Here is a 14581-nt window from a genome sequence, read left to right on the forward strand (position 1 = left end):
GTAGATGTGTTAAGAACTAGGTAGGGTTTCATCATGGCCAACAACTCGCCATCCGTATTCAACAAAAGCTACAAGTGTGATAATAAAGTAAAGCCCACGACATAACAAGGTGAACTGACTATTATGATTGCACAGGAAAGGAAATGCAGACCCACAGCAGAGTGCTTACCCTCTAATGGTGAAGACCCTGAAATCAAGAGACAACACCACAGAACCATCATCATCGACACAGTCACCATGAAAGAAATATATAAATGAGTTTGCTTTGGCCCAAGTAAGCAGGGAGAACTACATTTCTGTGACATTCATGATTCATGTTACAATAACAAAAACTTTAAGGCAGGATGACCATTGCCAGAGAGACAGTTTAAAGAAAAGCAGAGAGTGCCCTCATCCCAGTTCCCAGCTGACAGGGAGGAGTCTTGTTAGGTCTGGGTGCACTGTGTATAAACTGGTCTCTGAGTAGCTACTGCTCTAAACACCAGCCCCTAAAGAAGAGATCAGCCCTCCACAACAGACTCATCGCTCAGGCAGTAGACGCACAGGCTCCCCTCAGAGGGGTTCAATGGCATTGTTTCCTCACGGACTGATTTCAGCTACAGATCAACTCTTCTTTTCCCTCCCTTTCTCTGGCCATCTCCACCCTTTCTCCACTTAGACTTTCTCTAAAGTCCGTTCTTTCAACTGGCATGCTAGGAATTTTATCTGTTTGTGGAGTTACCATCCACCTACCCACATGAAGGTTGCACCTCGAAAAATCCTTTGTACTCACTTTACTCACGCCTGTACTTGAACTTGAGGATGCACTGGTGAAGTAAAGAATACAGCTGAGAGGAACTCCCACGTGTGCCTCTCATCACTTCATGCAACTGTTGAATCAAATGTCCTACTTGGATTAGCCATTATAGTTCTTCTAAGTGAAAAACGACCACTATACACCTTTTCCATAAGTATGAAGTTAATCATGTTCTCCTTGCTGTAGTGAACATTTCTACACAGCAAGAACAGTGGAACAACAAACACATGGACAATAGCAGAAGGGAAGTGTGACCCAGAAGTCACTGACACAGACACAAATTGTTCCCAATTGAGTTTATCACAATACATTTAAAGTAGTAATTCATCAGGTTACCTGAATCACAGTGGCCCATGGAAAACCCCAGATATTTTTGAATGATCGATAGGTAATCCACATGAGTTGATGCCAGAAAGGGGTGGCACATGTGGTCTCCACAGCTGAGTTCCTGTCCAGCTGCTGTTGCCCCAAGATTTGATCCAGTCTGGCTCTTGTGTCACTGTGTAAGCGGGACTGGGCATACATATTGACCAATTTTTTTGTGGCTTGATATTGTCTCTCAAAAAGTTCTTCATAGTTTCCAACTTTGTGATGAATGTGGACAAAGACAAGAAAGAGCAGAAAGTAATTTAACTGATCTTTCTGTTGAGTAGCATGTCGAATTCCTAACTGTATTTTATGTTGTCTTTTCACGTTCGTTAGGTATGGATTTTTCTTTGAGACTGTCTTATGTAACCTAGACCTCCCTCGAAGTTGCTATGTTGTCAACGGTGACCTTAAACTTCTCCTGGTCCGCCTGATTCTGTTTCAAATGCTGTGGTTACTGACATGCACCTTCATATCCAGTCATGCAGGGCTGGGAACCAAACTCCATGCTTTGTGCTTGCGAGGCGAGCACTCTTCTGGCTGACCTACGTCCTCAACCCAGAAAAATGTAAGAATGAAACAATTGCTATGGTAATTAGAAGAGCATCCCTAACTGTGATGGCTATTCCTGTCTGTCAATTTGATTACATCTAGAATGAACAGAAATGGAAGGCACAACTGTGATCCCCATCTTGAGGCTGGAAGGCACAGGTTTCTGTGATCTTGGCATGGAGATCTTGAGGCATAGTGGCCATGAAAAGCTTAGGCTCAGGCAAGGAAGTACATGCCTTTGATCCCAGGAGACTGAGGCAAAGAGATCTCTGAGTTCAAGGTCAGCCTAGGACAAAGTAGGTTTTAGATCCAGGACTGGTGGTACAGACCTTAATCTGGGCCACACCTTTTGCTGGAGACCTACATAAGGACATTGGAAGAAGGACGACTCACTCTTCTTTGACTGCTTGCACTTACAGGTCAGCACATCTGTTGGAACTCAACTTCTAGAGAAGAGCAGCTAAGACACCCATCCTTGTGGGGACTGAGCAACTACTAGATTCTTGGACTTCCCCTTCACAGCTGCCCATTGTTGGGTTAGTTGGACTACAGACTGTAAGTCATCACAATAATTTCCTTGATATACAGAAGCATTCCTTAGGTCCTGTGACTCTAGAAGACCATGACTAATACACTAACTGACCTGATGACTCTTATTATCCCACGGATTCAGCAACTGAAGGGCCTTTTCCCTTCTGGACCCTAATTCTTAACAAAGAATTCTCATACAGATCTACATTTCTTAATACAGAGGTCTGGTGCCTGCTTTCTGCTACATGCAAATGTATATTCAAATGTATAAAATGCCAAATTTCCTTCTTAAATTACAGTGTGTCACAGTTTGTCACACAGAACACCCTCTTGCAAATATCCATTGCAATGAGTCATTGGTCTGTTTTGAGGCCTCTGGCTTCTGCTGCGTGATCAATTGTTACAGGGACTTCTCTCAGATTTCTTGCTGTTGCCCTGAGTCATGGAGATCCTGTAGTTTTGGATCTACAAGAGCAGCCCTTTCACAAGCTCCAGCAGGTCAACGATGGAGCAGAGGTTGGGGTGGGCCCTGGGTCTGGGCCTCTGTGGTAACTGAGCTGCTCAGCCCACCAGCTCTCTGGTATCTTCATCCCCAGGGTGAGCACTACCACAGCCAGCTCACCCAGTGTTGTAACCAGTGAGAGACAGGGCCACTTCTCCCACTCTCATGCCCTAAAAACCAGCTCACGAGCCCCCCAGGCCACCAGAATTAGCTCTACTGTGGTGTCCAGGTGAGATACAAGGCCCACTCTCTAGAGTGCTGCAGCCAGAGGGGGCAAGACCAGCTCCCCTGCTCTCCCACCCTTAGGGCAGGCTCACCCTTTCCTAAGCCTGGCCAGATCTACTGTACTTCCCTGGTGAGGGGCAGGGCCAGCTTTCCCACTCTCTTGCCCTAGGGCTGGCTTACCTGCTACAGGGCCAACTCATAGGGTCAGGCCTATCCGAATCAATCAGTAATTAAGAAAATACTCTACAGACTTGTCTATAGCCCAACCTTATGAGGGCATTTTCTTAATTGAGGTTTCTTCCTCTCAGATGACTTTCTGTGATAAGCTGTTAAACCTTGTAATTCCTGTACTTGGGAGGTGAGGCAGAAAGAGCACATTTGCGAGGCCGGCCTGGCCACCTAAGCAAACCTAATCTAAGGCAGTAAAAGAATAATATGCAAAGCAATGAGTGCACTCACTTTCTAACAGATGTCATGACTGTTGACAATGTCAGAGAAATGTTCCTTCATAAATAATATCAAACGCACCCAGCACTGACTATCAGCTAATTTTAGGACACTTAATTAACATAAAAAGCTATATTCCAATGAACCCTTGTTGTGTTTCAATGAAATCAGATAGGCAAACTTGTGCGACTCTAGGAGATTCACAAACCTTCATGGCCATCTTCCTCTGTGTCACAGAAACCTCCATTAATGATGTCCAGGAAGAAGTCTGCAGGGTAACCTACAAAGAATGCAGTCAAAGAACACAGCCTGAGGACACTCCCTCAGAGAGTGGGGAAGTGGAGGGAGGACACAGTCTAATGTCTTCCTCCCCTTCCTGTTCCCCTTCACTAATTTATTTTTCCATATATAATTCATATGGAAATTCATACAATATTTCAGCAATCTCTCTTTCCTGTCTAATATATAGATAACATATATGTTTATGTGTATGATATACATGCAAAGTCTTCCTGTGAAACATTTGAACTCAGCCTGAAATTTTATGGGACTCCACAGACTCCCCAGCCTTGTACATTTTCAATGACAATGATTAACTGATAGCAAATAAAGAGTGATGGAAAGTAAAAAAAGCTAAGCCTGTCCTCTAGGAGGTAGAGAAGTCTCCACAACTGCATTCATGCTTCTAAAAGAGAAAGCTAAATGCCTGAACCTTTGAAAAAAACCTCACCATACAATCTGACTCTGTAGAAAACAAGCAGAGCAGAAACATGAAGTCAGACTTAAGTCACTATACTCCCCAAGCAAGGCCTGAACCCAAACTACAAAGTCACCACTAAGTTAGTAACAACTCAGCAGCACCTCAGAGGTGGGTCACGCACTAGGGGAAACTGACAACCACCATCTGCTGTGTGAACAGGAAGGCTGTGATACCCGGCCTTTCCGGAGCTACTCAAATGGTGGATAACCGGCCCTGCGGCCAAAGAAGAGACCTGAACAACAGGCCAGACTGTTAAATTATCAAAACATCCTGTCGCCAAATTAACCACCTGTATTTAAAGTGGAGAAACCCACACTCAGTAAGTCTGCATGAGAGTCAAACAGCATCCCTGATGCCCCCTGTTCTCTTTGCAGGTCCTGTGAATGGAGGAGCTCTCACAGCAACAGGCGACCATACCCGCAGATGTGAAGTACTCCAGAGCATCCCGTGCAGGTCCATGAAACATGAGTTTTCCTGAAGCCATTAAGGTGAGGCTATCAAAGAATCTGAAGATGGAGTACTGAGGCTGATTGATGGAGAAGATGATTGTCTTTCCCTTCATCGACATCCTAAGTTCAGAGAAGGAGACATGATAAGTCGCTGGACACCAGAACCTTGAAATTCTCGTCAGAATATTTCATTCCTGAACTTATACTCTTTATTCCCATTTCAGGTGGAATTTTTCTTTTTGGTTTTTTGTTTGGTTTTTTTTTTTTTTAGTTTAAAATTTTTTATTGGATATATTTCTTTATTTACATTTCAAATGTTATTCCCCTTCCGGATTTCCTGTCCATAAATCCCCTATTCCTTCCCTCTCCCCCTCACCCATAAGGGTGGTCACCTCCATCCACCCTCCCTTACCACCACCGCTGATATTCCCCGGCACTGGGGTTCCAACCTTGGTAAGACCAAGGGCTTCCCTTCCACTGGTGCCCCAACAAGGCTATTCTCTGCTACATATGCAGTTGGATCCCTGGGTCAGTCTATGTATCCTCTTATGGTATTAGCTTAGTCCCTGGAAGCTCTGGTTCCTTGGCATTGTTTTTCTAATGGGGTTGCAAGCCCTTTCAGCTCTTTCAATCCTTCCTTTAATTCCCCCAATGGGGTCCTGCTCTCAGTTCAGTGTTTTGCTGCTAGCATTGACTGTATTTGACATGCTTTGGTTGTGTATCTCAAGAGAGATCTAAATCTGATCTTTTCAGCATGCATTTTTTAGCTTCATCAATCTTATCTAGTTTTGGTGGTTGTATATACATGGGCCACATGTGGGGCAGGCTCTGAATGTACATTCCTTCTGTTTCTGCTCTAAACTTTTCCTCCATATCTCCTCCTATGAATATTTTTGTCTCCCTTTTATAAAGGAGTAGAAGCATCCGCATTTTGCTCATCCTTCTTCTTGAGCTTCCTGTGGTCTGTGGCTTGCATCGTGGATAATTCGAGCTTTTGGGCTAATATCCACTTATTGATGAGTGCATACTATGTGTGTTTTTCTGTGATTAGGTTACCTCACTCAGGATGATATTTTCTAGTTCATTCCATTTGCCTATGAATTTCATGAAGTCATTGTTTTATAATATTTTTTGAATCCCTTTCTCTGTGGAAGGGCATCTGGGATCTTTGCAGCTTCTGGCTATTATAAATAAGGCTACTATGAACATAGTGGGGTGTGTGTCTTTGTTGTATGTTGGAGCAGCTTTTGGGTATATGCCTAGGAGAGGTATAGCTTGGTCCTCAGTTAGTGGAATGTCCAATTTTCTGAGGAACCTCCAGACTGATTTCCAGAGTGGTTGTACCAGTTTGCAAGCCCACCAACAATGGAGGAGTGTTCCTCTTTCTCCACATCATTGTCAGTATCTGCTGTTGCCTGAGTTTTTGATCTTAGCCATTCTGACTTCTGTGAGGTTGAATCTCAGGATTGTTTTGATTTGCATTTCCCTTATGACTAAAGATGTTGAACATTTCTTTAGGGGCTTCTCAGCCATTCCGCATTCGTCAGCTGAGAATTTTTTGTTTAGCTCTGTACCCCATTATTAATAGGGGTATTAGGCTCTCTGGAGTCTACCTTTTTGAATTCTGTGTATATTTTGGATATCAGCCCTCTAGCAAGTGTAGGATTGGTAAAGATCCTTCCCGAATCTGTTGGTTGCCATTTTGTCCTAATGACAGTGTCCTTTGCCTTACAGAAGCTTTGCAGTTTTATAAGGTCCCATTTGTCCATTTTTGATCTTAGAGCATAAGCCATTGGTATTTTGTTCAGGAAATTTTCCCCAGTGTCCATGTGTTCAAGACTCTTCTCCACTTTTTCTTCTATTAGTTTGACTGTATCTTGTTTGATGTCAAAGTCCTCGATCCACTTGGAGTTTAACTTTGTCCAGGGCAATAAGAATGGGTCAGTTTGCATTCTCCTACATGCTGATCTCCAGTTGAACCAGCACCATTTGTTGAAAATACTGTCTTTTTTCCAGTGGATGGTTTTAGCATCTTTGTCAAAGATCAAGTGACCACAGGTGTGTGGGTTCATTTCTGGGTCTTCAGTTCCATTCCACTGATCTATCTGCCTGTCTCTATTGCTCTGTAAAACTGCTTGAGGTCAGGGATGAAGTTCTTTTATTGTTGCATATAATTGTTGCTATCCTGGGATTTTTGTTATTCCAAATGAATTTGCAAATTGCTCTTTCTATCTCTATAAAGAATCCAGTAGGAATTTTTTGGGGATGGCATTGAATTTGTAGATTGCTTTTGGCAAAATGGCCATTTTTACTATATTAATCCTGCCAATCCAAGAGCCTGGGAGATCTTTCCATATTCTGAGATCTTCTTCAGTTTCTTTCTTCGGAGACTTGACGTTCTTGTCATACAGATCTTTCACTTGCTTGGTTAAAGTAACACCAAAATATTTTACATTATTTAGGACTATTGTGAAGGGTGTCATTTTCTTAATTTTTCTCACCCTGTTGATCCTTTGAGTAGAGGAAGGTTACTGATTTGTTCAAATTAATTTTATACCCAGACACTTTGCTGAAGTTGTTTATCTGGCTTAGTAGTTCTCTGATGGAACCTTCGGGGTCACTAAAGTATACTATCATATCACCTGCAAATAGTGATATTTTGATTTCTTCCCTTCCAATTTGTATCTCTTTGACCTCCTTTTGTTGTCTGATTGCTCTGCCTAGGGCGTCGAGTACTATATTGAATAAGTAGGGAGAGAGTGGGCAGCCTTGTCTAGTCCCTGATTTTAGTGGGATTGCTTCAAGTTTTTCTCCATTTAGTTTGATGTTAGCTACTAGTTTGCTGTATATGGCTTTTACTGTGTTTAGGTATGGGCCTTGAATTCCTGATCTTTCCAGGACCTTTATCATGAAGGAATGTTGAATTTTGTGAAATGCTTTCTCAGCATCTAATGAAATCATGTGGTTTTTATCTTTGAGTTTGTTTATACAGTGGATTACATTGATGGATTTTCTGTATATTAAACCATCCCTGCATCCCTGGGATGAAGCCTACTTGATCATGATGGATGATCGTTTTGGTGTGTTCTTGGATTCTGTTTGCAAGAATTTTATTGAGTATTTTTGAGTAGATATTCATAAGGGAAATTGGTCTGAAGTTCTCTTTCTTTGTGGGGTCTTTGTGTGGTTTAAGTATAAGAGTAATTGTGGCTTCATAGAAGGAATTCAGTAGTGCTCCATCTGTTTCAATTTGTGGAATAGTTTGGACAGTATTGCTATGAGGTCTTCTATGAAGGTCTGATAGAATTGTGAACTAAATCCATCTAGTTCTAGGCTCTTTTTGGTTGGGAGACTTTTAATAACTGCTTCTATATCTTTAGGAGTTATGGAGTTATTTAGATGGTTTATTTGTTCCTGATTTAACTTTAGTACCTGGTATCTGTCTAGAAATTGTCCATTTCCTCCAGATTTTCCAGTTTTGTTGAGTATAGGCTTTAGTAGCAGGCATGATTTTTTAAAATTTCCTCAGATTCTGTTGTTATGTCTCCCTTTTCATTTCTGATTTTGTTAATTTGGACACACTCTGTGTGACCTCTGGTTAGTCTGGCTAATGGTTTATTTATCCTGTTGATTTTCTCAAAGAACCAGCTCTTTGTTTTTTAAATTCTTTTTGTTTCTACTCGGTTCATTTCAGCCCTGACTTTGATTATCTCCTGCTGTCTACTCCTGCTGGGTGTTATTTGTTTCTTTTTGTTTTAGAGATTTTAGGTGTGCTGGCAAGCTGCTGATATATGCTCTCAACTGTTTCTTTGCCTTAGAGAAAACCTCCTTTCGCTGCAGCAGTCACTCTCTTCAGATCTCTCCACAACCCCAGCTCACTAGTCACATGCTTGAGGGTTTAGGGACATGCTATTTAAAGCAGTGCTCAACCATCACCACAGCCACCCTTCATATGCTCTAGAATGTGTTGTTGATGTCTCTTCTTGGTTGAAGTTTCCCTCTAATAAACAAGAGTTCTGTTATCTACTTCTGCATCTCCTGAACCAAAAATGCACACACACAACCAGGCATTAAGTAAATAAAACCTTAATGTCCCCTTGGCACATACCTTCTCAGGACTGATATGACATAAGTCGTAGTTGTAAAGTCTAAGTAAGTGGTGGGATTATCCAAGAACAAAATGGGATGGTCAGCGATCAGCTCCACTGCTATACTGGTCCTTTTCCTGAGTTCTTTGGATCTAGGCTACAACACCAATGACATTATTATCAATAAGAACATAGTCACTGTCGTTTGGTAAACCAGCTTACTCCAGCAATAAAAGATTGTATTAAATCATTATTCCAAAGAGCCAAAATATGGGCACCTGGGAGAAGAAGGAGGTTTCTCTTCTAACTAGAGAATAGAATGAAATCAGGTCACACTTGACGTGAAGCTATGTTAATTACGCTGACTATTTGATCATTATCAATCACATGTTCTAGGATGCATTATAACACGCAAAGACCTGCAAAGTGAGATCACTGTTGAAAGAAATAGGGAAGATGGGAAAGGAGATAAAATATCTCTAGTAATCATTTAACAACACCCCAACACACACACACACACACACACACACACACACACACACACACACACACACACACTGCTTTTAGCAAACATTACTATGTGGAAAGTTCACATTGCCTTCCTAGGACATTTTCAACTTCTTTAAGACTTTGTGAATTGACATCATTTACACTGGACAGCATCTAAGAATTCGTGTCTCACCCCTGTAGACAAATCCAAAAGGTGGGACGTTCCTCAGGTCAAACTGGAACTGTCTTTTTAAGCAGTCAGTGTCAATGTGTAAGGTGAGAGTTCACAGGAAGGTTGAGGGGACACAGACATAGGGAACAATTCTGAAGCTTAAACTCTCTAATCATAACAAGCAAAACCATGATTGAGCCCTACTGATAACATAGAACAAAGAATGGTGAGGGATAGGAAGAATGGGGACACAACAAGGCTGAAGATATAAAGGCATTGTTGTTCTTGATAGTTTAGACTTTGTAGATGAGCATCTGTCCTTACTTGGATGAATGAAATGAAATTAAGTTCTCAGGAGTAAGATACTACCTAATGTTCTTTTAAAATGCTCAGGTGAAAAATAGCGTTAGCAAGTGTGTGATAAAGTACTACCCACTCAGAAGCCCAAAGGCTGGAGTTAGAAATTATACCACTGTGCTGATTATATAAAAATCATGCAGGGCCTATGTGTTTCCTCTACATTTCTCACATGAAAGTCTTACGATGGCTGAGGAGGTTTAGCAGGGAAAAGCCACGCAAGCCTCAAGCCTGGGTTCCATCCCTGGAACTCGCATCTAAAGCTACATGCAGTGTCATGCATCCATACCCCATCAGAATGTAATTACAGTGAGAGGAGAGAAGCGTAAGCCATGCAGGTATAGCACCAGCAGAAGACAGCCCCTGCCTGCATACTCCATAAAAGGTGGGAATGGACCCTTGAAAAGGGACCTATGGCATTCCTGTGTGTGCTATGGCACGCAGGCAGTGACACAAACATGATCACACACACACACTCACATATGCACACATATTCACATTCATACACGTACATATATATGCACACCCACACTCACACCTACATGCACACATCACACACACACGCACACACACATTCCTACACATAAATGCACACAGTAACACACACCATTATTCAAAGTTATCATTTAAAAGTTATATTATTAAATTCTTGAAATCTTTTATATTTCATGGCCTTCAAAAAGTTAATAAATATTTTTATGTGTTGTCACTAAAGAAACAAGTAAGCAACGTAGGGCAATGACTACTTATTGTTTAAAACACAGCAAAATGAAGCACCTCATTGAAAATATAAAACCAAGTTATAGAAGGGGCCAAAGCAAACAAGTTCCTATAACTCAGGAGGAAAGAAAATGTGATGGATGGCAGCCTTTGTGAGAGCCATTCTTCCCACCAAAACAAGTGTCTTATATAACACTAGAGAAGTATCCTGTGCCATCCTACTTGCTGTTCTAAGAAAGGGCCAGCGCAGGAGTTAAACCATGAGAATTAAATTCTAGAAAGCCATTTTCATCCATAGTACCAAGTGTCCACTCACCAAACATCTACATATGATCTTCTCAATGAATCAGTTTAACAGTGAGGGGCAGGAAGGGTTTGGGGACCCAAGAAGAGGGAAACAACCCGATATTTCAAAACTTGAAGCATATAAGAAAGTTCCTGATCAGGTTCTATTGGCAATGAAAGGACATTTGGGGATGGCTAAGGGTTGTAGATCTGACAGCTGAGGATGCCAAGGATGCGTCCATTTGGATAGTTAAGAATGGAATTGTTAAGGTAAGTAAATCTTGTTTTTTAAAGGATGCAGAATAATTCAGTATCCAAAGTGAGGTGCTATGTAATATTCCTTTTAATATGTCAGTAAGAAACAAGCTACTGGAGCTAGAGAGATGACACATCAGAAAGAGTATGAGGTCCTGAGCTCAATTCGCAGCAGCCACAGCGTGGCTTACAACCACCTGTAATGGCTTAATGCCCACTTCTGGTGTGTCTGAAGACAGCTACAGTATACACATATACGTCAAGTAAATGTTTTTAAAAAGAAAAGAAACATGTTATCCATTACACGGTGGCCGTGAAGCTCACCACTCATCTATTGTCTTCCCGGCCCTGCATGAGCTTCCACAGAAGGCAAGTGGTCCATGCGCTATTGCTCTTGACCAAGGCTGCATCTCTGAAACCTAAGACCTGGGAGTAAATTCTGTCAGAAGATAGGGCATTGGGGAGCAAGGGCAAGAGAATATCCTAGTTCTCCATCCAGTGGCTGAGATGAAATGTTCTGGTGAGAAGTATACATGGAGATGAAGGGTTATTTCAGAGCACAGTTCAGGAGTGCAGTCAATCATTGCAGGGATGGCAAGGCAGGAACCTGATGCAGCTGGTTACGTGCAGTCCAGAGCACAGAGAGAATGCATGCCTGCCTGCCTGCCAGCCAGTGCCCGGCTCACCTACTCCCTTCTTCTGTCACCCAGGACCCAAGCCCAGAGAACAGTGCTGCTGCAGTGGGCTGAGTCTCTCCTCATGGATTTCCTTATGAAGACAAGCACCTGTGGAAATGTCCACACGACTAGAGTATTCCTTATTTTCTAGGTGATTCCAAGTGATTGTGGATTGTGTCTATTCAACAGTCTGAACTAACCATCCCAGACAGGATGAGATGAAAACACAAAACAAGAGGCTACAAAAATAACAAGCCTTAAACATGTTAGAAGAAGATGCTAGAGACCGAGTTCAATCCTGGAAGGAAAGTTAAGGTAGATGAAGCACAGAGCCAGAGTCCTCAGTCTCACACCAGAGGTCAGTTCCAGAAATACATTTGAAACAACCAGGGAACAAAGGTCTTCTCAACCGGTGGGCCATGACCCCCTTAGGGGTCACAGATCAGACATTTTCATTAGGATTCCCAACGGCAGCAGAATTACAGTTATGAGGTAGCACCAAAATGATTTTGTGCTCGTGAGTGACCAGGAATGAGGAACTGTATTAAAGGGTCAGAGCATTAGGAAGGATGAGAACCACTGCTCCAGAGGAAGGGAAGATGAACAGAAAACAGAACTCATCAAATTCTCAAATGAGTCATGAGTGTAACACTAAGGGTAGAGGGGTCATGTAAGGAAGACTTGAAATGGCCATGTGAGGAGCACATTTCCCTGCTGGTTTGCTCTCCATTCCCAGGTTCACCCATTGTTTAGAAGGCTTCACAGTGTAATTTCCACCTTAACTTCATGTACCCAGTCGCTTACTCATGAACAGAGAAAGTGGTCACCCTTGACCACAGAACTACAGGAAACACCTTGTGGAGGGTCATGTTATCCACACACTGATTCTCTCCCTCCCTCCCTTCCTCCCTCCCTCCCCCCTCTCTCTCTGTCTCTCTCCCCTTCTCCTCTTCTTCCTCTTCTTCCCCTTCCCCTCCCTTTGCCCCCCCCTGTATCTTTCAAGATTTTTTCCTCATGTTACCTTGGTATTTTGTTTTTCATCCAGATGAAGAAGTTCAAGCACCTCATTGATCCTCCTTCTTTTTTCATCTCTTGTTATAGTCATTGGAAGACAGAGAGCTGCTGAGAACTCTAAATTGTCTCTCACGGTCACTGTGTGCATGACCACATCATTCTTAAGGGCAAATGGAATTCTAATTAGATAGAGTTACCACTAAGACTCTAACAAATGTGACCTAGGCCACACCAACAACACACCCAGTGTAATGCTGCACTTAAACTTTGAATTTCACTAATCCCAAGCTCAGAGCCTGGACCAAATGTTTTCTTCCCCCTCCCATTTGCCTCCCAAGAAGAGGACAGGAATTTGGTAACTGCTGCCTGCAGTTATTTGCAGAAGACATCTTCTAGGAGTGTAGAAAGCTGGAGGAAGAACACAGGTAGACAACAGTGGCCCTCTAGACTAAGTCATGGCTGTTCTTACTAACAGTGTGCCACAGATGTCAGACTCAGGTTAATGAATGACTATAAAGTGTTGGCATGGAAAAAGTGGGGCCTATGAGTATGTTATAGACTTAACTGGAAAGACACAAGTCTATAAGCTGAGCACCTGCCCATACCCAAGCAGAACAGGTCTAAAATTGTAACCCACCAACACTTACATGTGGTACATAACCAGATGTACATTTGAAATTAGCAGGTCGAGGTTTACCGTTTACCAAAATATCTCCTGATAATCCACTTGGATGTCTCCTTGCAGCTAAGACATCTAATAACCTACAAAGGGTTAATTATAGTGTGTAGTTTATTTTCTTCAATGAAAGCCACAGCATTCTTTAGAGGCTCAAAATTAAAACTCTGCATGTCAAGCAAAACGGAAACATAATGTAAAGAACAAGTCAACAGTTTAACTGAAGTCCCACATGTGCACTTTTCTCTTCATCAAGGGCTGTAATTCAGCTCAGAATTGTGAATGCAAGACACGATTTACATAACTGCCCCTCCCTGCTATCTGGGCTTAGAGACTGACCCAGGTAAGGTGCTGCTGTGTTTCGAGAGTTAGGCCTGCAGATGTTCTCTTACCCTCCCAAAACGTCTGCTACATCTTTCTATTTCAGGCCTATCCCCCCACCTCATGAAATAATAACAGGTATCAACACCATGTGCCAATCACTGTACCATTTCCTATTCCTAAAGTTCATTGTGGAAAATGAGACACATCCCTCCTGCACATCACAGCACATAGGACCAGCCTAGCTGCAGTGACAGCACTTAAATAACACCCATGAAGGTGACTGGTTTAGAGCACGTGAACTGCACACAGAGGGCTTGCTGTGCTTTCAGTTATACTCACAGAGATCTGCTCCCATCCTGAGGTCCCATTATGGCATTGAGGCCTGGTCCCATGATCCCACTGCAAACACAAAGTCATACTGGTTTATTTTTCTGTTTTAAAGAAGTGAAATTAGCTTAGGGTCTACATTGAAAGCGCTCATTGAATTTGGATGGAATTGTAGACAGAACATAAGCACAAACTGATAATTTTTAAATGTTAATAGAGGTCTATGATTTAGAAAGATGTCAGCGGCTAGTGGGAACTCATCAGAAAATGTCTCAGATACCACAGAATCCCCTTTGTTTATTATTTAAACCATTTGTCTTCTTTGAAATGCCATATAGCCAAGATGAACGTTCTTTGAAGGACGTAGCCAGTTCTCATGAAGACTCCATTGCACACACAGCCTTTACGTGTCACGGTTGTGACAGCTTCCTGCTAATGTGTGATAGTCACTGTCTTCACAACCCTGCTTGCGACTCAGTGAACCTCTACATGAGAAGCCAACGATTCTTAGGGTATGGGAAGCTCTGTCGTTGCTATTAAAATGGAGTAGAACCAAAATCGATATGCCT

At 42.3% G+C, this 14581-nt stretch overlaps 1 protein-coding gene across 8 annotated transcripts in view; it reads right to left on the reverse strand.

The window, feature by feature from the left end:
- Window positions 1-14581, reverse strand: part of Abcg3l4 (ATP-binding cassette, subfamily G (WHITE), member 3-like 4) — a 49463-nt gene that overhangs the window by 20731 nt on the left and 14151 nt on the right. For 6 of the 8 annotated variants that reach the window (XR_010057398.1, XM_063273411.1, XM_063273412.1 and 3 more), the window contains 7 exons: window positions 14025-14084; window positions 13333-13447; window positions 12693-12845; window positions 8737-8873; window positions 4597-4748; window positions 3628-3699; window positions 1133-1380 (listed from right to left, as the gene is read on the reverse strand). Coding sequence is in view for 7 of the 8 variants with exons in the window: in XM_063273411.1 (XP_063129481.1) it covers window positions 1133-1380; window positions 3628-3699; window positions 4597-4748; window positions 8737-8873; window positions 12693-12845; window positions 13333-13447; window positions 14025-14084 (937 nt within the window). In the remaining variant the exon portion in view is untranslated. Of the gene's footprint in view, window positions 1-1132; window positions 1381-3627; window positions 3700-4596; window positions 4749-8736; window positions 8874-12692; window positions 12846-13332; window positions 13448-14024; window positions 14085-14581 lie in introns of those variants that run through there. The other 2 variants (XM_063273413.1, XM_063273414.1) reach the window with 2 other exon arrangements.

This window comes from Rattus norvegicus, chromosome 14, assembly GCF_036323735.1.
Source record: "Rattus norvegicus strain BN/NHsdMcwi chromosome 14, GRCr8, whole genome shotgun sequence".
Classification (NCBI taxonomy): Eukaryota; Metazoa; Chordata; class Mammalia; order Rodentia; family Muridae; genus Rattus; species Rattus norvegicus.